The sequence below is a fragment of the Marmota monax genome, unplaced genomic scaffold (assembly GCF_021218885.2).
Source record: "Marmota monax isolate L192 unplaced genomic scaffold, Marmota_monax_Labrador192_F-V1.1 WCK01_AAM20220418_F8-fsc00005, whole genome shotgun sequence".
Classification (NCBI taxonomy): Eukaryota; Metazoa; Chordata; class Mammalia; order Rodentia; family Sciuridae; genus Marmota; species Marmota monax.
In genome coordinates this window covers 14,787,375-14,805,099 of record NW_026692254.1, presented here as the reverse complement: position 1 = coordinate 14,805,099, position 17,725 = coordinate 14,787,375, and the positions used below count along the sequence as shown (strand labels likewise).

The 17,725-nt window shown below is 47.8% G+C and overlaps 1 protein-coding gene across 1 annotated transcript in view; it reads left to right on the top strand.

The window, feature by feature from the left end:
* The first annotated feature begins 348 nt into the window (after positions 1 to 348).
* The window catches only part of Aldh1a3 (aldehyde dehydrogenase 1 family member A3), a 36,165-nt gene continuing 18,788 nt past the window's right edge, over positions 349 to 17,725 (top strand). The window contains exons 1-7 of the mRNA XM_046435974.2: positions 349 to 535; positions 5,283 to 5,387; positions 7,865 to 8,005; positions 12,646 to 12,775; positions 13,102 to 13,163; positions 14,046 to 14,174; positions 15,772 to 15,885. Of these exons, the coding sequence (XP_046291930.1) occupies positions 437 to 535; positions 5,283 to 5,387; positions 7,865 to 8,005; positions 12,646 to 12,775; positions 13,102 to 13,163; positions 14,046 to 14,174; positions 15,772 to 15,885 (780 nt within the window). The 5' untranslated portion in view covers positions 349 to 436. The remainder of the gene's footprint in view (positions 536 to 5,282; positions 5,388 to 7,864; positions 8,006 to 12,645; positions 12,776 to 13,101; positions 13,164 to 14,045; positions 14,175 to 15,771; positions 15,886 to 17,725) is intronic.

Sequence of the window (17,725 nt, the reverse complement as noted above, 5' to 3'; positions counted from 1 at the left end):
TGAGAGCTGCTGCGGTCCCTGCACCCAGCTCCCTGCCCCGGCTCGGTGTCCCAGCTCTGGGACTTCCGGAGCCCCGCGGCGCTTGGCAAAGCTTGTCCAAGGGCAACAACCCGGCGAGAGCGCGAGGCGCAGCCGCCCGAGCGGTCCGCACGCGGGCCGCGGAGCCGACACCGGGCCGGGCGGGAGATGGCCGGGCTCCCTCCCGGGCGGCGGGCGGGGTGGGGTGAGGCGGGCCGGCCCCCTCCCCTCCCTTCCGCACGCCCGCCCTCCGGTCCTACGGTCCTGCAGCCAATTAGACGGCCCCCTCGGGCGGGAGGCGTGGGGCGCTCCATAAAGCAGCGCGGAGCTGTCACCCCACGAGCAGGCTGCGCACCGCCCCAGCTGAGCCGGCACGCCGCAGACTCAGGCGCCTCGGGCCGCCGAGCGCGGAGGAGCCATGGCCACCACCAACGGGGCCTTGGAGAACGGGCAGCTGGACAGAAAGCCGCCTGCCCTGCCGCGCCCCATCCACAACTTGGAGGTCAAGTTCACCAAGGTGAGGTGGAGGCGCCTCCCACCCGACGGCTGTCTGACTCCTGGCTGAGCTGGGCCGGGGGCGCGGGGCGAGGAGTCAGCAGGCGGGAGGTTCTCTGGACTCTTCCTAGACCCAAGCTTCTTTGCCTGGGCCAGCGCCTCCCGAAACCGCACCCTTCAGGGGGCATCCCGGGTGGAAACCCTCGCCCCAGGCAGGCTCGAAGGAGGTGGGGCTGGGGGCTCGGGGCTCTAAGCCTCAAAGCAGGGTGAGAAGACAGTGCAGTTGTAACCCAGGGCAGCCCCGACGTGCCCTTGAAGGGCCCTCTTTGAAAGCGAGTGGAGGTGAGCCCTGAGGTGACTCGCAGCACTGTAGTTTCTTTGCAAACCCTGAGGATGGCTTCCTGGGTTGAAAGAGTTGGGTTTTGGGAGGGTCTGAGGTGCCTGGGAATTCCCAGGAGTCTGAGAGGAAGGACCACATGGGAAGCCTAAACTGGGCAGCAGGACCTCAGAAGCAATGAGGGACGCAATGCCACCTTCTATGCTTAGCTGTATCCCGCGTACCAGCCGAACTTGGGAAAGAAGAAAGGAGTTCACTGATGAAACTGTCCTGGTATTTACAGACCAAGAACATGTTCCCCAGAGTTCCAGATCTGAGTCTGGGGATGCTGTGTGTGGCAAGGTCGAAGCTCCCAGGCTCTGTCACAACCCTGCGGTGCTGGGCTCTGCTTCTTTAGGCTGTTTCCTAGGATCTGGAACTCTGGCAAAGCAGTGAGATCACCTGCCTGGGGCAGAGGAACATGGCGATGCTGGGAGCAGGGGCCAAGGAGAACTAGGGAGCAGCAGACAGGAGCCTGTCTTGAGAGAGGACACCCCCAGGGCTGTCTGGGATTCTTCCCTCTGCTCTTGACTGGGAGGGGGCGCTTCAGGGACTCAGGCCCAAGGCACCTATGGCTTTACTTCTCCCAATTTTGTCTCCTCTTGTCCGGAGTTACCAATTCCAGCTAACACAATGCTTAGAAAATTCCCTCATCGATTTTACTTTCAAAAGTAGCAATTATCTCTCTCAAATAATTTTAATCAAGCAAAGAAAGTGGCAGGCCATTATGTGTGGCCTTCAGGTTTTGGTCTCTTGGCACTTAATTCCCAAAGTGGGCTGTGTAGACATTTAAATTACTTGACATTTAGATTGACTGTTTTCAGACGGCTCTGTAATCTACAGCAAAGACTGAAAATTGTTTTTAATGTAGTTTCCTTAATAGTATCAGCCTCGAAGGGAAAATTCCAACCCAAATTCTGGTAACGGTTAGAATAGTGCCTTCATTTTTTCAGACCCTAACTCTGCGGTGTTTGGCTGCTGTCATTTTTGGGTGGTGGCGTTTTGCTTTTTAAAGAGTTTTGTAAAACTATAGAAACAGAAAGTGAAGGTATGACTGTCCTTTAGCTTTGTACCTTATTAGTCTTGTCCGAGTAATCTAGCCACACATGAAAAGTTTCCCCTTTTCTCTGTGATTCCTTAGGACCATTTCGGTGTGTAAATGCAGCCCTTTTGGAGGAGGAATTTAGGAGTTTCACAGAGCAATGAGTGACTGTTGTCCTAGAGGGTGTCCCCTTTGCCCATTAAAAAGCAGATGTATGATTTACCATGTACTAAGGAAAGGTAGTGAGATGAAGGAATTGAGCTGGGAGTCTTAGAGGGCTTCAACTGCCTGACGCCATGTGTACCTTTCACACTCATGGGGGACAATGTTGCTGTCTGCTCTGTCCCTGCCACTAGCTTAATTTTTTCTGCTCTTGTCCATAGAGGCTTCTCCTTAGCAGCCTGAGTGGCTGTGGGTGACACTCCTTCCTTGGTCAGGAAGACTCGGGCTGAGAGGCAGTGGGGCTGCCTGCCCAGGGAATAAGTAGAGAGGAGGAGGAAGAGAGGCTGAAGTCCAGCATGGAGGCCCAGGGCAAGCAGTTGGCTGGGTGGAACATGTGAGCCAGCAATGGTCTGCTATTTTTCAAAACTGGTGCATCTCGGTCTTGGAGGATCAGTTTGAGCCCTGGCCTTGATGGTGTGATTTCCAAGGTGAACCAGCTTCCAGAAGGAGGCCTTTGTCAAAGCCTTTCACTTGTTCCCAGATTTTAACATTGAGAGTAGGGTCATGCAATGTGATTTTCGTGAGAGGAGGGTAAGGTCCCTCTAGAGATCCCCACAGACCTCAGAGGATACCAGCCCCTTTCATTTTACGGGACTCTTGCTTTATAAAGTTTCCTCCAACATCAGAGATTCTCTTTTAAAGTTTTGTGCTTCGTTCAAATGCCAGTTTATATTATCTCTTTTATGGAAAATAAAATTCCCCCAAATCTCCTGAAAAACATATTCTTTTTGAGCTTATCTGAGTGTCCTGACACCCAGTGGAAATTACTGAAAATGATGCCAGTAGGATTCACTTGTGTGACCACCATCTCAACCTCTGTTCAGGACACCTTCCAGCTTTGTGCTGATCCTTCCGTAAAATGTGAATTCTGTCTACAATTCAACGTTGCTTAATTTTATACCCGATAAAGTTTGTTTCACACCAGTTCACAAGTCAAGAAAAACAATCCCCTTCCAGACCCTTTATCCTGATTTGGGGTTCAAAACAATACGGCCAGCATTGTCAGTAGACTACATTCCTTATTTGCGTTTTTGTTATGTTTTAGTGGAGAGAAAAACCAACAGTAGAAACCACTTACAAGATTGCTTCATAGGGTAGGATAAAGAAAATAACTTTGCTAAATTAAAAACATTGTGATGAGGAGATATGGTTAGAGTCAAGCGGTTTGAATTTTTTTTTTAATTGTCAGTTAGCAAAGACTATGGATCAATGTCACAAGCAACCAAGTTAAAATTTTTTTTTTTTTTGGAGGCGCATGCTTGGAGATGAGGTATAGCAGACATCGGATCGTTGCAATCTGTTTCCATCCCCCCTATTTATATTCTTTCTTGCCACCTTCTCACTTTCCCTCCCCCTTGGAATTGATACCAGGAAGGCCTAGAATCAGCAATTTTCGCTGACCGTCTCTATTATCTAACCCACGAAATTTCATCTTGCTATAAATGGGCCTCTCTTCCCGGCCACACTTTCCTCCCCACTCTAACCTAACTCCTCTTCTCCGCTTATTAATTTCTCACTGTTACCGACTGATTACTTGCTGCATGGCAAAAGTGGACTCTTGGATTTGGTTTCAGCTGGAAGAATGAACCTGTAATTGAAGCCTGGCCTTTTCCTCACATGCTTCCCTGGGGGCCCGGCCTCACAGGGAAGGCGCTGAGCTTCTAGAAGTCGAATGGGCGAGTTCCTCTGGAACCAGATGCTCTCAGCTCTGGACTCCAAAAGAGAGGGCAGGTGGTCTCTGCCCACCTGCCAGGCAGAGCCTCTCTTCTGTGCATGGTCCTCACCAGAGGCAGCCTGGGTTCCCTTCCCGATGAGCTGCGGAGTTGATACAACAGGGCCTACTCCAGAGAAGTAACCAAGCCGCACACTGGAGGAGATGGCTCCCTTCTCTCGTCTGTCGTCATTGGAGAGTCAAGTGTTCCCAATGAATCAAATTCACAGTCATTGAAATCGGCCCCATAGTGATACAACTCTTCTTTTAAACAACTCAAAGAGAAGCAGAATACAAATATATGTATATGATATCATCTAGATACAAGAATGAAATCCCAATGCGCTAGTTCTGTCCTTAGGAATGATGGAAGGCATTGTGTGTGATTTCTGCGACTGGGGTCTTTCCCCGTGACAGGCTGTGCTGACAAGGCCCTCCCAGAGATGCAGCAGGACCTTATCTGTCCTCTCTCAGGGCAGCCAGGACCTCAGTGCTGTCAGAAGGTGCTTAGTACATTATCCATCATCTCTGTTCCTAATTCTTTCCCAAAAGCCCTTTCTTTTAATGTGGTTAAAACTTAGAGGAAACTAAGAGTAAATAGTACATACATCTCAGTACATGTATAGGCATTGCAAATTCTTTTTAGTTTGCTCATGATGTCGGTTTTTTTTTTGCATTCTTATTTTTTAGCTGTAATTTTGGATAATCGAGGCTTCCAGTGAAGTGATTTTTGTGCATTATTTCTTGAGTTTTGGATATCAACAGTGTTTTGCTACATGACTTAATATAACCTGAAAATTTTCTATCCCAGATTTTTAACTTTGTATTCCAACACTGGTTTTTACCAAGCCGAACAGGAAAATAGATCTTTAAAAGGGTATGCAAGGGAAGGATGTGCTGATGTGCGTTTATGAAGACTAGAGGATTATGGCACAATCCTCCTATAAGTCAAGGTTCTGTCAGTCCTGCTGGGGTTGCAGAAGGAAGAAGGACAGGGACATTCACTGCTTATACACTCTTTGGGGGCAGGCAGATTGCTCACCACTTTCTATACCCAAACCTGCTTCATCTTCCCCCAAAGTCTATGAGGGTATAGGATTCAATCTACACCCTCTATTTAACAATTTAACCCAGATTTTTCCTTTGTGAATCCAGGTTATTGTTAAAAAAAAATAATTGAGAAAAACTCCAATCAATTTTAGTTCTACTTTGACAACTTGGGTTCTAATTCTGAGTTTGCTCCAAGTTGGTGACTTGGTCATGTGACGGGATGTTCTGTCTTCTCCAGGTCTCATCTGTAACACATCCAGGGGGAGGTGGGAGAGAGGGTGGATAAGACGTTACCTAAGGTCCTTAGCATGTTGAAATTATATGATTTTGATTTAAACCTAATTCGTTACACTTCCTTTCCTGGTTAGATATTTATCAACAATGACTGGCACGAATCCAAGAGTGGAAAAAAATTTGCCACATATAACCCTTCAACTCTAGAGAAAATATGTGAAGTAGAAGAAGGAGATAAGGTAGGTCCCCCCCACCCCCCACTCCCCAGTAATTCAATTATAGATAAATGAAGGATAAGGAAGCAGTGTGGTTTAGCTGTAAGACAGATTGGGCCCACCCTGGGGGTAGGGCCTGGGTAATCGCACTGGCCCGTTGGTATGTGCAACTCAGACACATGTTCTTGAATGGGATCAATTACAGACGGTCTTTGCAAAGAGTCACTCTCCTTTGATAGATGTTTCCCCATCTATGAGGATGACCTCAGCTATCCTCATCACGTGGCTAAAGGAAAGGTTTTTATCAATTATTTGAACCTGGAGTCATTAAAGACTCTTTCCAGAAAGCATTTCCGGCTGGGGTGTTTCACCAAACGCAGCATTCTGGCAGGAGACACTTAAAAAAAAAATACACTTGCAGGAAAAAAGAGTTACAATCCAAGTGATGTGGAGGTAGTAATAATATCATGTAACCATCAGATTTCTTTTGTACTAGAAACTTCCATGATTGTGTAAAGCTGAAGTCTATGTAACCCTGTTGGCTAGGCAGGGTCTATTTTATCCTATAGAAGCTAACGAATATTTCAAGGCCATAAAGTGTATTTTGACCTGAAAGATTAAAGGTCTTGTACAGAAAAAAGGGAAACATGACCCCCTCTTCAACCACTAGAATACTGAACAGACACTCTTTTTTTTTTTTTTTTTTTTTTTTTGAGATGGGGGTCTCACTATATCAACCAGGCTGATCCTGAATTCCTGGGTTCAATCAATCCTTTTGCCTATATTCTTCTTCTTCTTCTCCCCCCACCCTTGGGTATTGAACCCAAGACCATGTATCACTGAGCTATATCCCCATCCCTTTTTTGTTTTTTATTGTGAGACACAGCGTTGCTAAATTACTAAGGCTAGCCTGGAACTTATGATCCTCCTGACCTAGCCTCTGGAGTAGCTGGCACTGGCATTAGAGGTAGGCACCATCATGCCCAGCTTGGATACATTTTTTTTTTGGTACTAGGGATTGAACCAATGGGTACTTAACCACTGAGCCACATTCCCAGCCCTATATTTTATTTTATTTAGAGGCAGGGTCTCACTAAGTTGCTAAACTGAGGGTGGCTTTGAACTCAAGAACCTCCTGCCTCAGCCTCCTAAACCACTGCACCTGTCTGAATAGATATTCTTAATGAGTGTATTAGTGATGTTGAAATGGTCAGGTAATGGTTGTGTAGGTGAGGTAGGCTTGGATTTTCTCCCACCAGGGAAAGTCTTGCGATACACATGCAATGCACAGTGGTTCACCCACATAGACACCCCTCCATGTGACTTCTTATCCTAAGCTCTGTTTTCTAAGAAAGTAGCACAGGAGCCCTGGCAGGGAGGGCATGATATTAAATGGGATTCCCACTTGATGATTCCCAAGTGTCCCACATGGGCATCAGGGAAGAAACTGAGACTCTTGCCCCCACCCATTCCCTGCAGATGGAGAGGTCCTGGCCTCCATCCCAGAGCCCAAAACAAGGAATCCAGTGACCCAGTATCTCCCATGCCAAAGCTTTTGCTCACCCCCATGCAAACTTTGGAGACAGTCCCAATCCTTGGTGCAGTCCCCTCCTGACTAATGTCCTGAGTTCACTGCGTGATGCACCTCCCCAGGGGTAGGGACTCAGAGCGACCTTCAGGGTGGATCATTAGCCATCAGCAAACAGAACCTTGAGGCCCATTTTCCTGAAAATGAGGCTAGGTGATGCTCTTCTAGATAACTCTGGCTTTTTTTCGTTTTAAGGTGATTCAGGGCTGGAGGTGTGGCTCCATGGCAGAGCCCTTGCCTAGTGCTCAAAAGACTCCAGGTTCAATCCCCAGCCCCTCCCACCACCACCACCGCAACAAAAAAATAGTTCCTTTGTAATTATTCTCAGTGTACAAAAGAGAGCTCCTTGTCTATAAAATGATGCAACAATTCTGTACCCATGGGGTACAATGAGGCTGAAATCAGAAGAAGGCCTTCATGGCTGTCACAGCCGCTGCCTGACTTCAGATGACTGCGGACTCTTGAAATGTGATCAGCTCTTCAATCTACAGAAGCATAAATCCACCCCCCACCATCAGCCCTCTTGGGCCACAGTGGAAAATCTTTTCATAGTTGAGTCACCAAGAAAAAGAGTCAAGGTTGGTGACTTTATTAAAATGCTCTTTGAATCAGAAAGGAGGTTAATACTTGGCCGTGGTAGAAATTTTGAAAAAGACTTAAGATACAAAGGAAAAAGAGAAGAGCACCCCCCCACTCCCTCACATCCATGCAAACTTTGGAGACAGACCCTTGGTGCAGTCCCACCCCCACCCCCACCCCCACTCCTACATTCGGGTGACTTAAGTTTAGCTTCTGTGCTGGACCCTCCTCGGTGCTACAGTGGCTCCACGCTGCTGTTCTCTGTCACTGACAGCAGAGTGGTCCCGAACTGTAGATGCATCAAAAATGACACTCTGTCATTTTGGCCACTCAGCCTGATGTGGACAAGGCCGTGGAGGCCGCACAAGCCGCCTTCCAGAGGGGCTCCCCGTGGCGCCGCCTGGATGCCCTGAGTCGTGGCAGGCTGCTGCACCAGCTGGCTGACCTGATGGAGAGGGACCGCGCCATACTAGCCGTGAGTAGACTTGGGGAATTTCACGTAGGGACCGTGACTGGGTGGTATCCTGGTCCCACCTACATGTTTATGTACTCAATATTTTTTCTTTTTCACATTGACTTCCTTTAAACTTCAATCTAACCTCATCCTGAATACAGTAGTCCCCCCTTCTCTAAGGTTTCCCTTTACATGACTTCACTCACCCAGGGTCAATCCTGGCTCAAAAATATTAAGTGGAAAATTCCAGAAAAAGAAGCAATTTATAAGATTTAAATAACTACTATAGTGTATTGTTATAATTGTTCTATTTTACTTTTAGTTAATATTGTTAATCTCTCATTGTGTCTGACTTATAAACTACATCTGAATCATAGGCATGTGTGTGTATATGCAAAACATAGTATTATGGGGTTATTACTCTCTGCAGTTTCAGGTATCGAAGGGACTTAAAATATGTCCTCCATGGATATGGGAGGTGGTTGCTGTAATAATATGCATGAAACTACAGATTTAATGTGCTGGTTGTGGGGCAGGGCTCTTATACTTATTAAATCACTTATAGAAAAAATAAACTAAAATCATTTCTGTATTACTCCTGAATTGAGCAGGGGTGAGCCTGTGTGGAGTGGTGGTCAAGGCAGGATAGCCTGGTTATAGGAAACCTCAGAGAATGAAAGATCTGGGCTTAAATCTTAGCGCTGCCACTTAGTAGCTATGTGACCTTGGACAAGTTTCTTAACATCTCTGAGATTTATTTCTTCATGTGAAATTTCACTAATAATGATTTCTAAGCATTGTAAGAATGTTCCCATTAAAATCCTTAACAGAGTTCATGGCATTTAGCAAGCACTAACTACATGATAGTTCTGTGGTTATAACAGTTATAATATTAGTGGTTGTAATATTGCTATGTGAAGACCCAGGTACATGCCCACTGGCCACTAATTTTTAGATACCTTAGTTCCTCAGCTGTAAAATGGGGACATCTGCTGCCCAGCCCATGAGGTTGGAATGCCCCATGAGACAGGGCTGGGAAGGCCTTCATATGTTGTAAATGTGTTCTTTAACAGGATCCTCAGAACTTTGTTTGTGTTGAGGTGGGTGATAAGAGGACACTTCAGGGCCACTGGCTTGCAACCTACACATCCATCCTTTGTATGCTCAGACTCCTGTTTTTAAAACTTGTTCTAAACCTTGAGGCTCAGTTTGTAGGAGAGGAATTTTCTTTGGGGCCTTTGATTTGGAAAAAAAAAAAAAAAAAAAAACAGCTTTTCTGATGTTGAGAACAAGAAGCACCTGTTTAAGTGCTGGTGTCAGCCAGGACATAGAGTTGCTTTTGTCCCTGAGTATGTTTGTTGGAGGCAGAGGAACTCTTGGGTGCATTTCCCTGAGGGCACCTCTGCGAAGAAACCAGAGTCCCTTTCCTTCCCCCTTCCTTCCTTCCTTCCTTCCTTCCCTCCTTCCCTCCCTCCCTCCCTCCCTCCCTCCTTTCCTCCCTCCTTTCCTCCCAGTGGCCAGTGGTTTGTTGGCTGAATCTGAATCCGGGTGAGGATAGCTTCCTCCCCAGCAATCGAGCGAGCTCTTCTCTCCACAGAGCCTCTGGTTTCTTCCTGCTCCGAAAGCCAGCCTCGACTCTCAAGCTGCCAAACTGGCTTTTTCAAAAACATTTCTGTTTTCACCCTGCATGAGCTCATCGGTCTGCAATGTCGTGTGGACTCAGAGCAGGCTGGAGAGGATGTGCCCTGGGCACCCCTCCCCACCCTGTCCTCAGTGTCAGCATCATCCTGGGAGCAGCAGCGGCTGCAAGGCCACCTTCCTCTTCATCCGCCCCATTGTCCCAGCGTGGCTGTGTTTTGATAGCAGCTGAGGAGCGTTGGAGGAACTCCGTGCGCCGCCCAGCAAATCTCCCCTGCCATCAGAACCTCGCTGTCCACAAGAAATAAGATCCAGCTCTTTGCCACGACATGAAAGGGACAAGGGAATTACAGGCAAATATGGTTTTTGAAACTCCAGCCACATCACAGGCGGGCTCCTCACTCTCCACCTTGATATGGTTTCCTGCGTTCCCAAGTAGAAAGTGCTTCGCTCCTTCTTATTCTCTTGCAGGCTTAGTGGTTTGACAGAGCTGGGTGTTTATTGTGGTCAATGTTTGGAAACAGATGTGGGGGAATCCAGTGGCCCCTGACTTTTTCTCCCTTGCAGAAGCACCCCAGGCACAGGCTCTGGCTCTTTGGGTGCTCCTTTTGGCAGCATCCAAACAGGGGCTCTCCTGCAGCTTCTCCCTGTCAACCTGAGTGCCATTTCTGGGTTCTGTTGCTTAAAAGCCTGGATATGCAGGCCATGCAGGGCAGTTCCCACCTGCCACACGTTCCTGTCCTTCTTCAGTATCTCATGGTTGCTATGTCTTAATTATTCAGAAGGCACTTTACTTTTTCCAAAAATGTGAATAAACTTAGGAGTAGCCGTGGTTTCCTTTGGTTGAGCCACCACCATAAAGAAGCATAGCCTCCTTGTACTGGTGGTGCAGCCTTCTGGGCTCCGATGCTGTTTCCAGGGCCACACTGGCCAGCCCTGCTGAGAGGGAGGAACGGATGCCTTCCCCTTCTCTTTTGTTAAGTAGCTTAAGAGGCAACTGTTCCATTCAGTAGCTAGCACTTGGTTTCTCAGGTTCCTGTCCACTCCTTCACCTGGGAATTTTTTTTTGTTTTTTAAGAATTTTCTGTCTGAACCTATTGTGACCTGAAATTTTCTTGGACAGATTCCATAAAACTAACCTGGAAAATTCATATTATCACTCCAGAAAGTTCATGATGAAGCTAATGATAAAAAAAAAAAACACCCAATACTTACTGAATGCTCTCCATGTAGCTGGCTTGTAAGTCCTTGACCTCAGTATTTATTATCCCATTTAAGAGATGAGAAAACTGAGGACCAAAGAGAGTAAGTAACTTGTCCAAGGTCACCCAGCAAAAGGTGGAAAGCCAGGATCAGAGGCAGTTAACAGTTACGCTGCAAATTTACCCACAAAGTTAAAGTCTTCTCCCTTGTCTTATTCCAGAAAAGAGTCAAGAATAAACTCCTGGTTCCATCAACAGGCAGATTCTGTCTGGAGTAGCTGTGTCCTAGAGACCTTTTTGGTATTATTTTCAATTGCTAAGTTTTTCCTGGGAAATTAAAAGTTCCACCTTGGAATGTGAATCAATAGGAGCCAAAGGAACAGTTTACTGGATGTCACACTGGCCTGAGTGGCGGCTGCTAGGGATGGGACACACACCCTGGACCCTCATAGCCCTGTCTTCTCCAGCCCCCAGGCGAGAGTCACCAAGCACCTGCATAGTACCTAAAGGGAAAATCATAGTCATGGGTCTCCTTTGGACTACTTGCAAGGCACACGCAGTGGTCTAGGTACCTGTCTCCTCACTCTCACCAACCTAGAAAGGAGACACTGTTGTTATTCTTAATTTACAGGTGAGGAAACTGAGGCAGGGAGAGATTCAGGTCTTACTCAAGGCCTCTCAGCTACCATTAATCAGGGTAACCCCCAATTTAGAGGGGAGTTGGCTCATCCCTGAAGCAAAGGTATTATAGAGGAGACCCAAGCTTCTCAAGTCTTCCAAGATCAAATGTCCCCCGGGCAGCCACCCAAATGGTAGTCATTGTGCTGGTGGACACCCCAAGTTCAGTGCTGGTTGTGTGGGTGCCCATGGTTGAGTCATTGGTCTCTGTCAGCTTCACCATCCGCACCTTTAAGTGGGAATGGAGATGCCGCACTTGGGATGGGACCCATGCCCGTGCATTAGGGTCAAAGCCCTGCATAGGAGCAGAGGCCTTCCTTCCTGCCTGCCTGCCTTCCTTTTTACATCATCATCTCACTCCATTGATGCTTCCGCAGGAATCCAGCCCTGGGCTATGTGTCAGGGTGGCCACTTCCTGCAGAGACAGATGACTGGCAGTTTCAGTGTTGGACTCCACTGGGGTTGCTTGTCTAAGAAACAAAGGGGTTCTCTTTACCCCAGGCTGGAAATAGAAAAGAATCCCTGCATTGAGCTGCTGCACGCTCGCTCGCCCTGCGTAACCACCTCCCTCCGCAGTCCACGAGCTGCTCCCTCCCGGCTCTGCTTCCGGCTGCACCAGTGAAGTCAGGACGCATAGCATCTTTGTACTGGTGGTGCAGCCTTCTGGGCCTCATCACCCTTTCCAGAGCCATACTGGCCAGCCCTGCTGAGAGGGGGAAAACTCATGCCTTCCCCTTCTCTTTTGTTAGAGGAAGCCACTTTCTCACTACCAAATGTCCCAGAGCTTCCTGGGAAAGCACGTGTCGTGTCCAAGCTCACGTGTCCAGATCAGAGGGCTGAGGTCCCTGTGGTCTAGATGAAGACCAAATGGCATGGAGGACCTTTAATGAGGCTTCTGGTGAACCTTCAAGGGCAGCATGTGCCCAAGGCCCTAGCTGAGCCCCCAGCCTTAGGCATTTGGCAATAAAAGCAGCCCCGGCTGGTCTTAGGTCAATTTCGATTTATTGTCATGCTTTCTGAAGTGACACGGGGGACTGAGGTCCATAGATCGATGTCCTGGAACTGTGTCTTCTCCTCCATCTTTACCAACCTGACAGATAAAAGAAAGCTGCCTCTACAATGGATGTCATCTTGTTATTGCAGACCCTGGAGACGATGGACACAGGGAAGCCATTCCTTCACGCCTTTTTCATTGACCTGGAGGGCTGTATTAAGACCTTCAGATATTTTGCAGGGTGGGCAGACAAAATCCAGGGCAGGACCATCCCCACAGGTGAGTCAAGCAGGACAGACTCTGGCCTCATGGGGGAGTCTCTTTGGGGCTCTGTCTTTTCCTTCCCCCAGGTGGCCCTTTCAGAGCCCCTCCAAGTCATTTTCTCATCCACCCCTCACCCCTGCAAAATGGTGCTGTGCTGATTCCTCTCATAAGGAACATACTTCATTTTTGAAGTTAAGTTCCAATCACTCCTTGTATAACAGACAAGGCTTGGAGCTGGCACCCTCGTGGGCTTCCGGGTTTCCTTCCTGTCTTTACTGCTTGAAATGCTTAACCTTGATGAAGTGAGAGTACTCTTGCCCACTGGGTCACCTTTCTTCCAGATGACAATGTTGTGTGCTTCACCAGGCATGAGCCCATCGGTGTGTGTGGGGCCATCACGCCAGTAAGTCTGACAGCTTTTCTTGATAGACCCTTATATAGACCCCACCCAGCTTCTCTGTGTCCTTTGGAGCCAACTTCTGGTGTGTGTTTTGTGCGTTGTGCCAGTACTGATTGCGCCTGTGTTTGGTGGCCTGGTACTCCAAGGCAAGGGCTCTTGAGATAGGTTAGACCCCATTTCTCTCTCAAGAGGCCAGCTTTAGGTGTTGGCAGAAGGCATGGTAGATTCCAGCCAGTGGTCAGGAATGACCAGTATCCCTAGGAGGTGGTTTTTAGCTGGGCCTTAAAAAAAAGACAATTCAACAGGAAAAAGGGGTTCCAAACAGGATTGGCCTGGACAAAGTGGGGCTGCTTGGAAGGAAAGAGCAGGTGGGAGCCAGAGGTCAGGTGGAGATGAGCACCTGTGTCAGGTGGCAGAGGCCCACTCTGGCAGCCTTGGCTGCTGATGGGCTGGGGCTTCCATTGGGCCGTGCCAATGCTGGTAGGTGCCCCAGGCATGCAATGATGCTGCCCATCTGTTTGGGAAGCCCAGGTGCCCAATGTGGCAATCAGGCTGGAGGATGGGGAGGCAGTCAGCAGAGTGAATTGAGGATTGAAAAAGTGCTCAGGAGGCAGGGAGGATGTCGCCCCCGCAACAAACATTTTGGAAGGGAATGTCAAATAGATCCAGCTGAATTCACTCCTCCTGGCCTACCTAGCCATCAGTACAGTTTAGGAAGCACTGGGTAACCATGTAGCTCTGACCATGGCATCTCCTGTGTCACCCATCAACCCAAAACCTAAATGGTGAAAAGCAAGTGGTGTCCTCCCCAGAGGCATCCTTGGGCACCTGGGTGGGAGCGGGATGGACCTGGGCCCCCAAGGCCTTCCCTGTGCTCTGTCCCAGTGGAACTTCCCTCTGCTGATGCTGGTGTGGAAACTGGCGCCCGCTCTCTGCTGTGGGAACACTGTGGTCCTGAAGCCGGCCGAGCAGACCCCCCTCACTGCCCTCTATCTCGGCTCTCTAATCAAAGAGGTAAGACATCCAAAAAGAAAATAGTATGTGTTCTTGATCGCATTCCCACTCCTAGGAACCGCTCCCTGTCACAGGACGTGACAGTGGCAGCCAGCTCAAGATGGAGTGGGAAAGGAGCAGTTCCCTGTGTTTGGCTTGGCAGCTGCGCTTTCTTTCTCCTGCTTGTGGTCACTGAGCTGGAAGAAATGCCATCCCTCCCAGTGGTCCCAGTGAGAGCATGCCACTTTTATTGCGGGCTCAAACCTATGGTTTAAAACTCAATGTTTTTGTCTAGAGGATTTGCAGGAGGGTCACCCGAGAGGGAGCCAAATATCCAGGGGGTTCTTTGGGCTGTGGAGTTGTGGGGTGTAAAATGGTCCTCTTCTCTCTTGGAGGAATGACCCTATCCATGCTAGCTGAAGTAGCACAGCCAATCCAGTCTGCTCCAGGGGCCTCCCCATCAGTGCCCTCTTCTCTGCCGGTAACCATCTTCCCCACAGGGACACTGTCTCCCAGACCCATCTGGCAACCTATTTTATTCATTCCATCATCAACTTGTATATATAGCAAAGACTTAGAAAAAGAAACAGGAAGAAAAGAGGGGTGGGAGAAGAGGTCCTTTCCTTTCACTTTTCTGCTGGATCCATGGGACTGGGATGCATGTCCTGTATTCCTGTGATCAAGGTTGGATCAATGGATAATAAATCCCTCTTTCCCTTTCTTTTGGCCAGTGATGTAGGTCCTGAGCATGACATTGACCGCACTTATGGATTCTAAAATAACGACTGAAAAAATGGGAAAGTAGAGATTTGAGCACTGTATCCCAAACTTTTCACTTTTTAAAATCATATGTTTTCAGTAAGGCATGGGACAAGTCGGGAGTAGCATCCTCTATCTTGTTCAGTATAGAGTGTTCTTGGTTATGAGGAGCCCTTGAATGTGCAAAAACAGGGTGTGAGTGTGAAAGCAGTGGCAGCCCGTGCCAGCTCCTGTGTGAGCCAGGCTGAATAAGCAAAGGACATGGAGGGAGTGATCTCTTGTTCTATTTGCAACATTAATTTAAATGTGAACAGCGTTGCTTGGGAAGGATGTTTTGCATCCTTCTGTTTTTGTATGTTTTTCAGGTGCCTCTGAGCCTGGGAGTTTGTGACAAAGTGCCTCTCGTCCCCTCAATGCACGTGCACACACATATACACATGTTCACACTCCTACACACTGACATACACATGCACATGTGTACTCACACATGCCACACACACACACACACACACACACACACACTATTGCATGCACACATACACACTGAATGGTACTTTTCTACAAGGGGGCCAGTGCCACCTTGTGGCATCATTGTGCATTTATTTGCTCATGAGCCCTCCCTCTTGGAGGAGCCCTGCCTGCTCCCTGGGCTGGCAGCAGGGGTTGAGAAATCCAGGTCAGCTCCCAGGAGCTGACCTTGTCCAGGTCCTGGTGTGTGTGTGACCCGGACCCAGGCTTGCTATGGGGATGCTGCTCTGCGTGGGAACATCACACGGCCACAGCTTTCCCCACCCATGCATCATCTGTGACTGACACTGGTCTGCTCTCTTCCTCTGATGCCATCTCGCTTTCTTCCCAGGTTGGGTTCCCTCCAGGTGTGGTGAACATCGTGCCAGGATTTGGGCCCACAGTGGGAGCAGCAATTTCTTCTCACCCTCAGATCAACAAGATAGCCTTCACTGGCTCCACAGAGGTACCCCTCCTCACTGCTGGCACAAGTGGCAGCAGCTATATTACTTGAGACCTGCAATTATTTCCTTTAAGAATTCAAATATAATATTTTTTGCTTCTAAATTTGATAATGTTTTAGTTCATAACAATCAGTTAAAAAAGTCACTAGTCTAGTTTCCAATCTGAATAAATATTTAATAGAACTCAGAAGCCTTAGAATAAAAGATTGAAAGAGAAGATGAATTAAAAATGTAAGACATCCATGTCGCACACAATAACATAATGAAGGGATAACTAACAAACTGGGAGAAAGCCCATTGTAAAGTATGCAGATCCCCAAGGGTTTGTATCCTTCATATGTGAAGTATTCCTATAAATCAATGAAAAGGAAAAAAAAGAATGATGGGAAAATGGGCAACACAGAGAAATACTGAGTGCCTAATAATTTAACCTAGTTAATTGGTGATCAGAGAAATGCATGTTCAAATGAAATTCACACTCTTCTTTTGTCTGTCCATTTGGTAAAAACTGAAGTGGTGTTGTTGAGAATATAGGAAAACAGACACTAATCAATACTGTCCCTAAAGTGGAAGGTAAGATTTAGCAGTATTGATTAAAAAATTTCAAAGTGAAAACTTTTGATTCAGAGATTCCACGTTAAGGAAATCACTGTGCTTTGGAGAGATGTGCTCATAACCTTCAAGGACATATTTCACAAATACATCTGCTCTTAAAATGTCATACGGTCATTATAACAAGAGCAACTGTCCATGACCTATTAGGAGATACGAAACACTGAACTGTAGGAAATTAACTACAACATGATCCCATTAGTAAACCTATGTGTGTATGGAAATGGAAACCATCTGGGAGGATTCCCAAGAAATGACAATGGCCATCTCTGGGGCAGATCCTGGAATGTGAGATGAGAAAAGACACAGATGTCCCCTTTAATTTATATGCATCTGTATTTGGAATTTTTTTAATGAGAATAATCTTCTGTACTTAAAAAAGAAATGAATAAGTGCTTCCCATGTCACAAACACTCCTACCTCCATTCTAATTTAATCCAATAAGGAACCTGCCCCCTCTTCTAGAACCCTAAAGGAGGGTGCTGGTGTCCTCTGCTTTGACAGCCACGGTGGGCATCATGTAAGAGTGTAGTCAGAATTAAATTGGGCTCTAACCTACAGCCACGACGGGCAGTGGGTGCTCAGGACACTGAACTGAATAGCTGGTCCAATCATCAGGACAGAGCCGTGGCTCCTGCCCTCCAGGGGCTCCACTGCCTTCTCACCCAGCAGCAAAGTTGTCCCCGCCCCTCCCACGCCTCTATGCAGACGTCCTGTGCCTTCTCTGGGTAACCATAAGTCCAGCTGGGAGGTGCCTGCTTCACTCAAAAGCCAAGGCCAAGCAAATGGCCTCTGTGGTCCCAGGGATTGCTCAGCCGGAGGGCACCTCCAAAACCAGGTGCTTTTAAACTGCCCCTGCAGCCCCGCTGCCCTCAACACCCCACCCCACCTCGCCGTAAATTGCCATCCTGGGACAGGCTGGTTTTGCTTTTGTACTTCCCTTGGAGACAAGTATTGTCATTATGGATTCCAGACCTCATCTGGGCCATCACCCATGAGCTTGAAGATTTTATTGTAGTCTATTTTATTTTATTTTCATAGTGCTGGGGAAGAAGCCCAAAGCCTTACTCCACAAGCCCTCTACCATGAGCTACATGCCCAGTCTGAGCTTGCTGGTTTTTAAAATGTGTTCCTCCCCCAGCTTTGGGAGAAAAGCCTCAGCCCTGCCTTTGCTAGCTGTCCAGCTCTTGGGCCTCAGCATCAGCTTTGGTCTCTAAGCGTCTTTCCGGC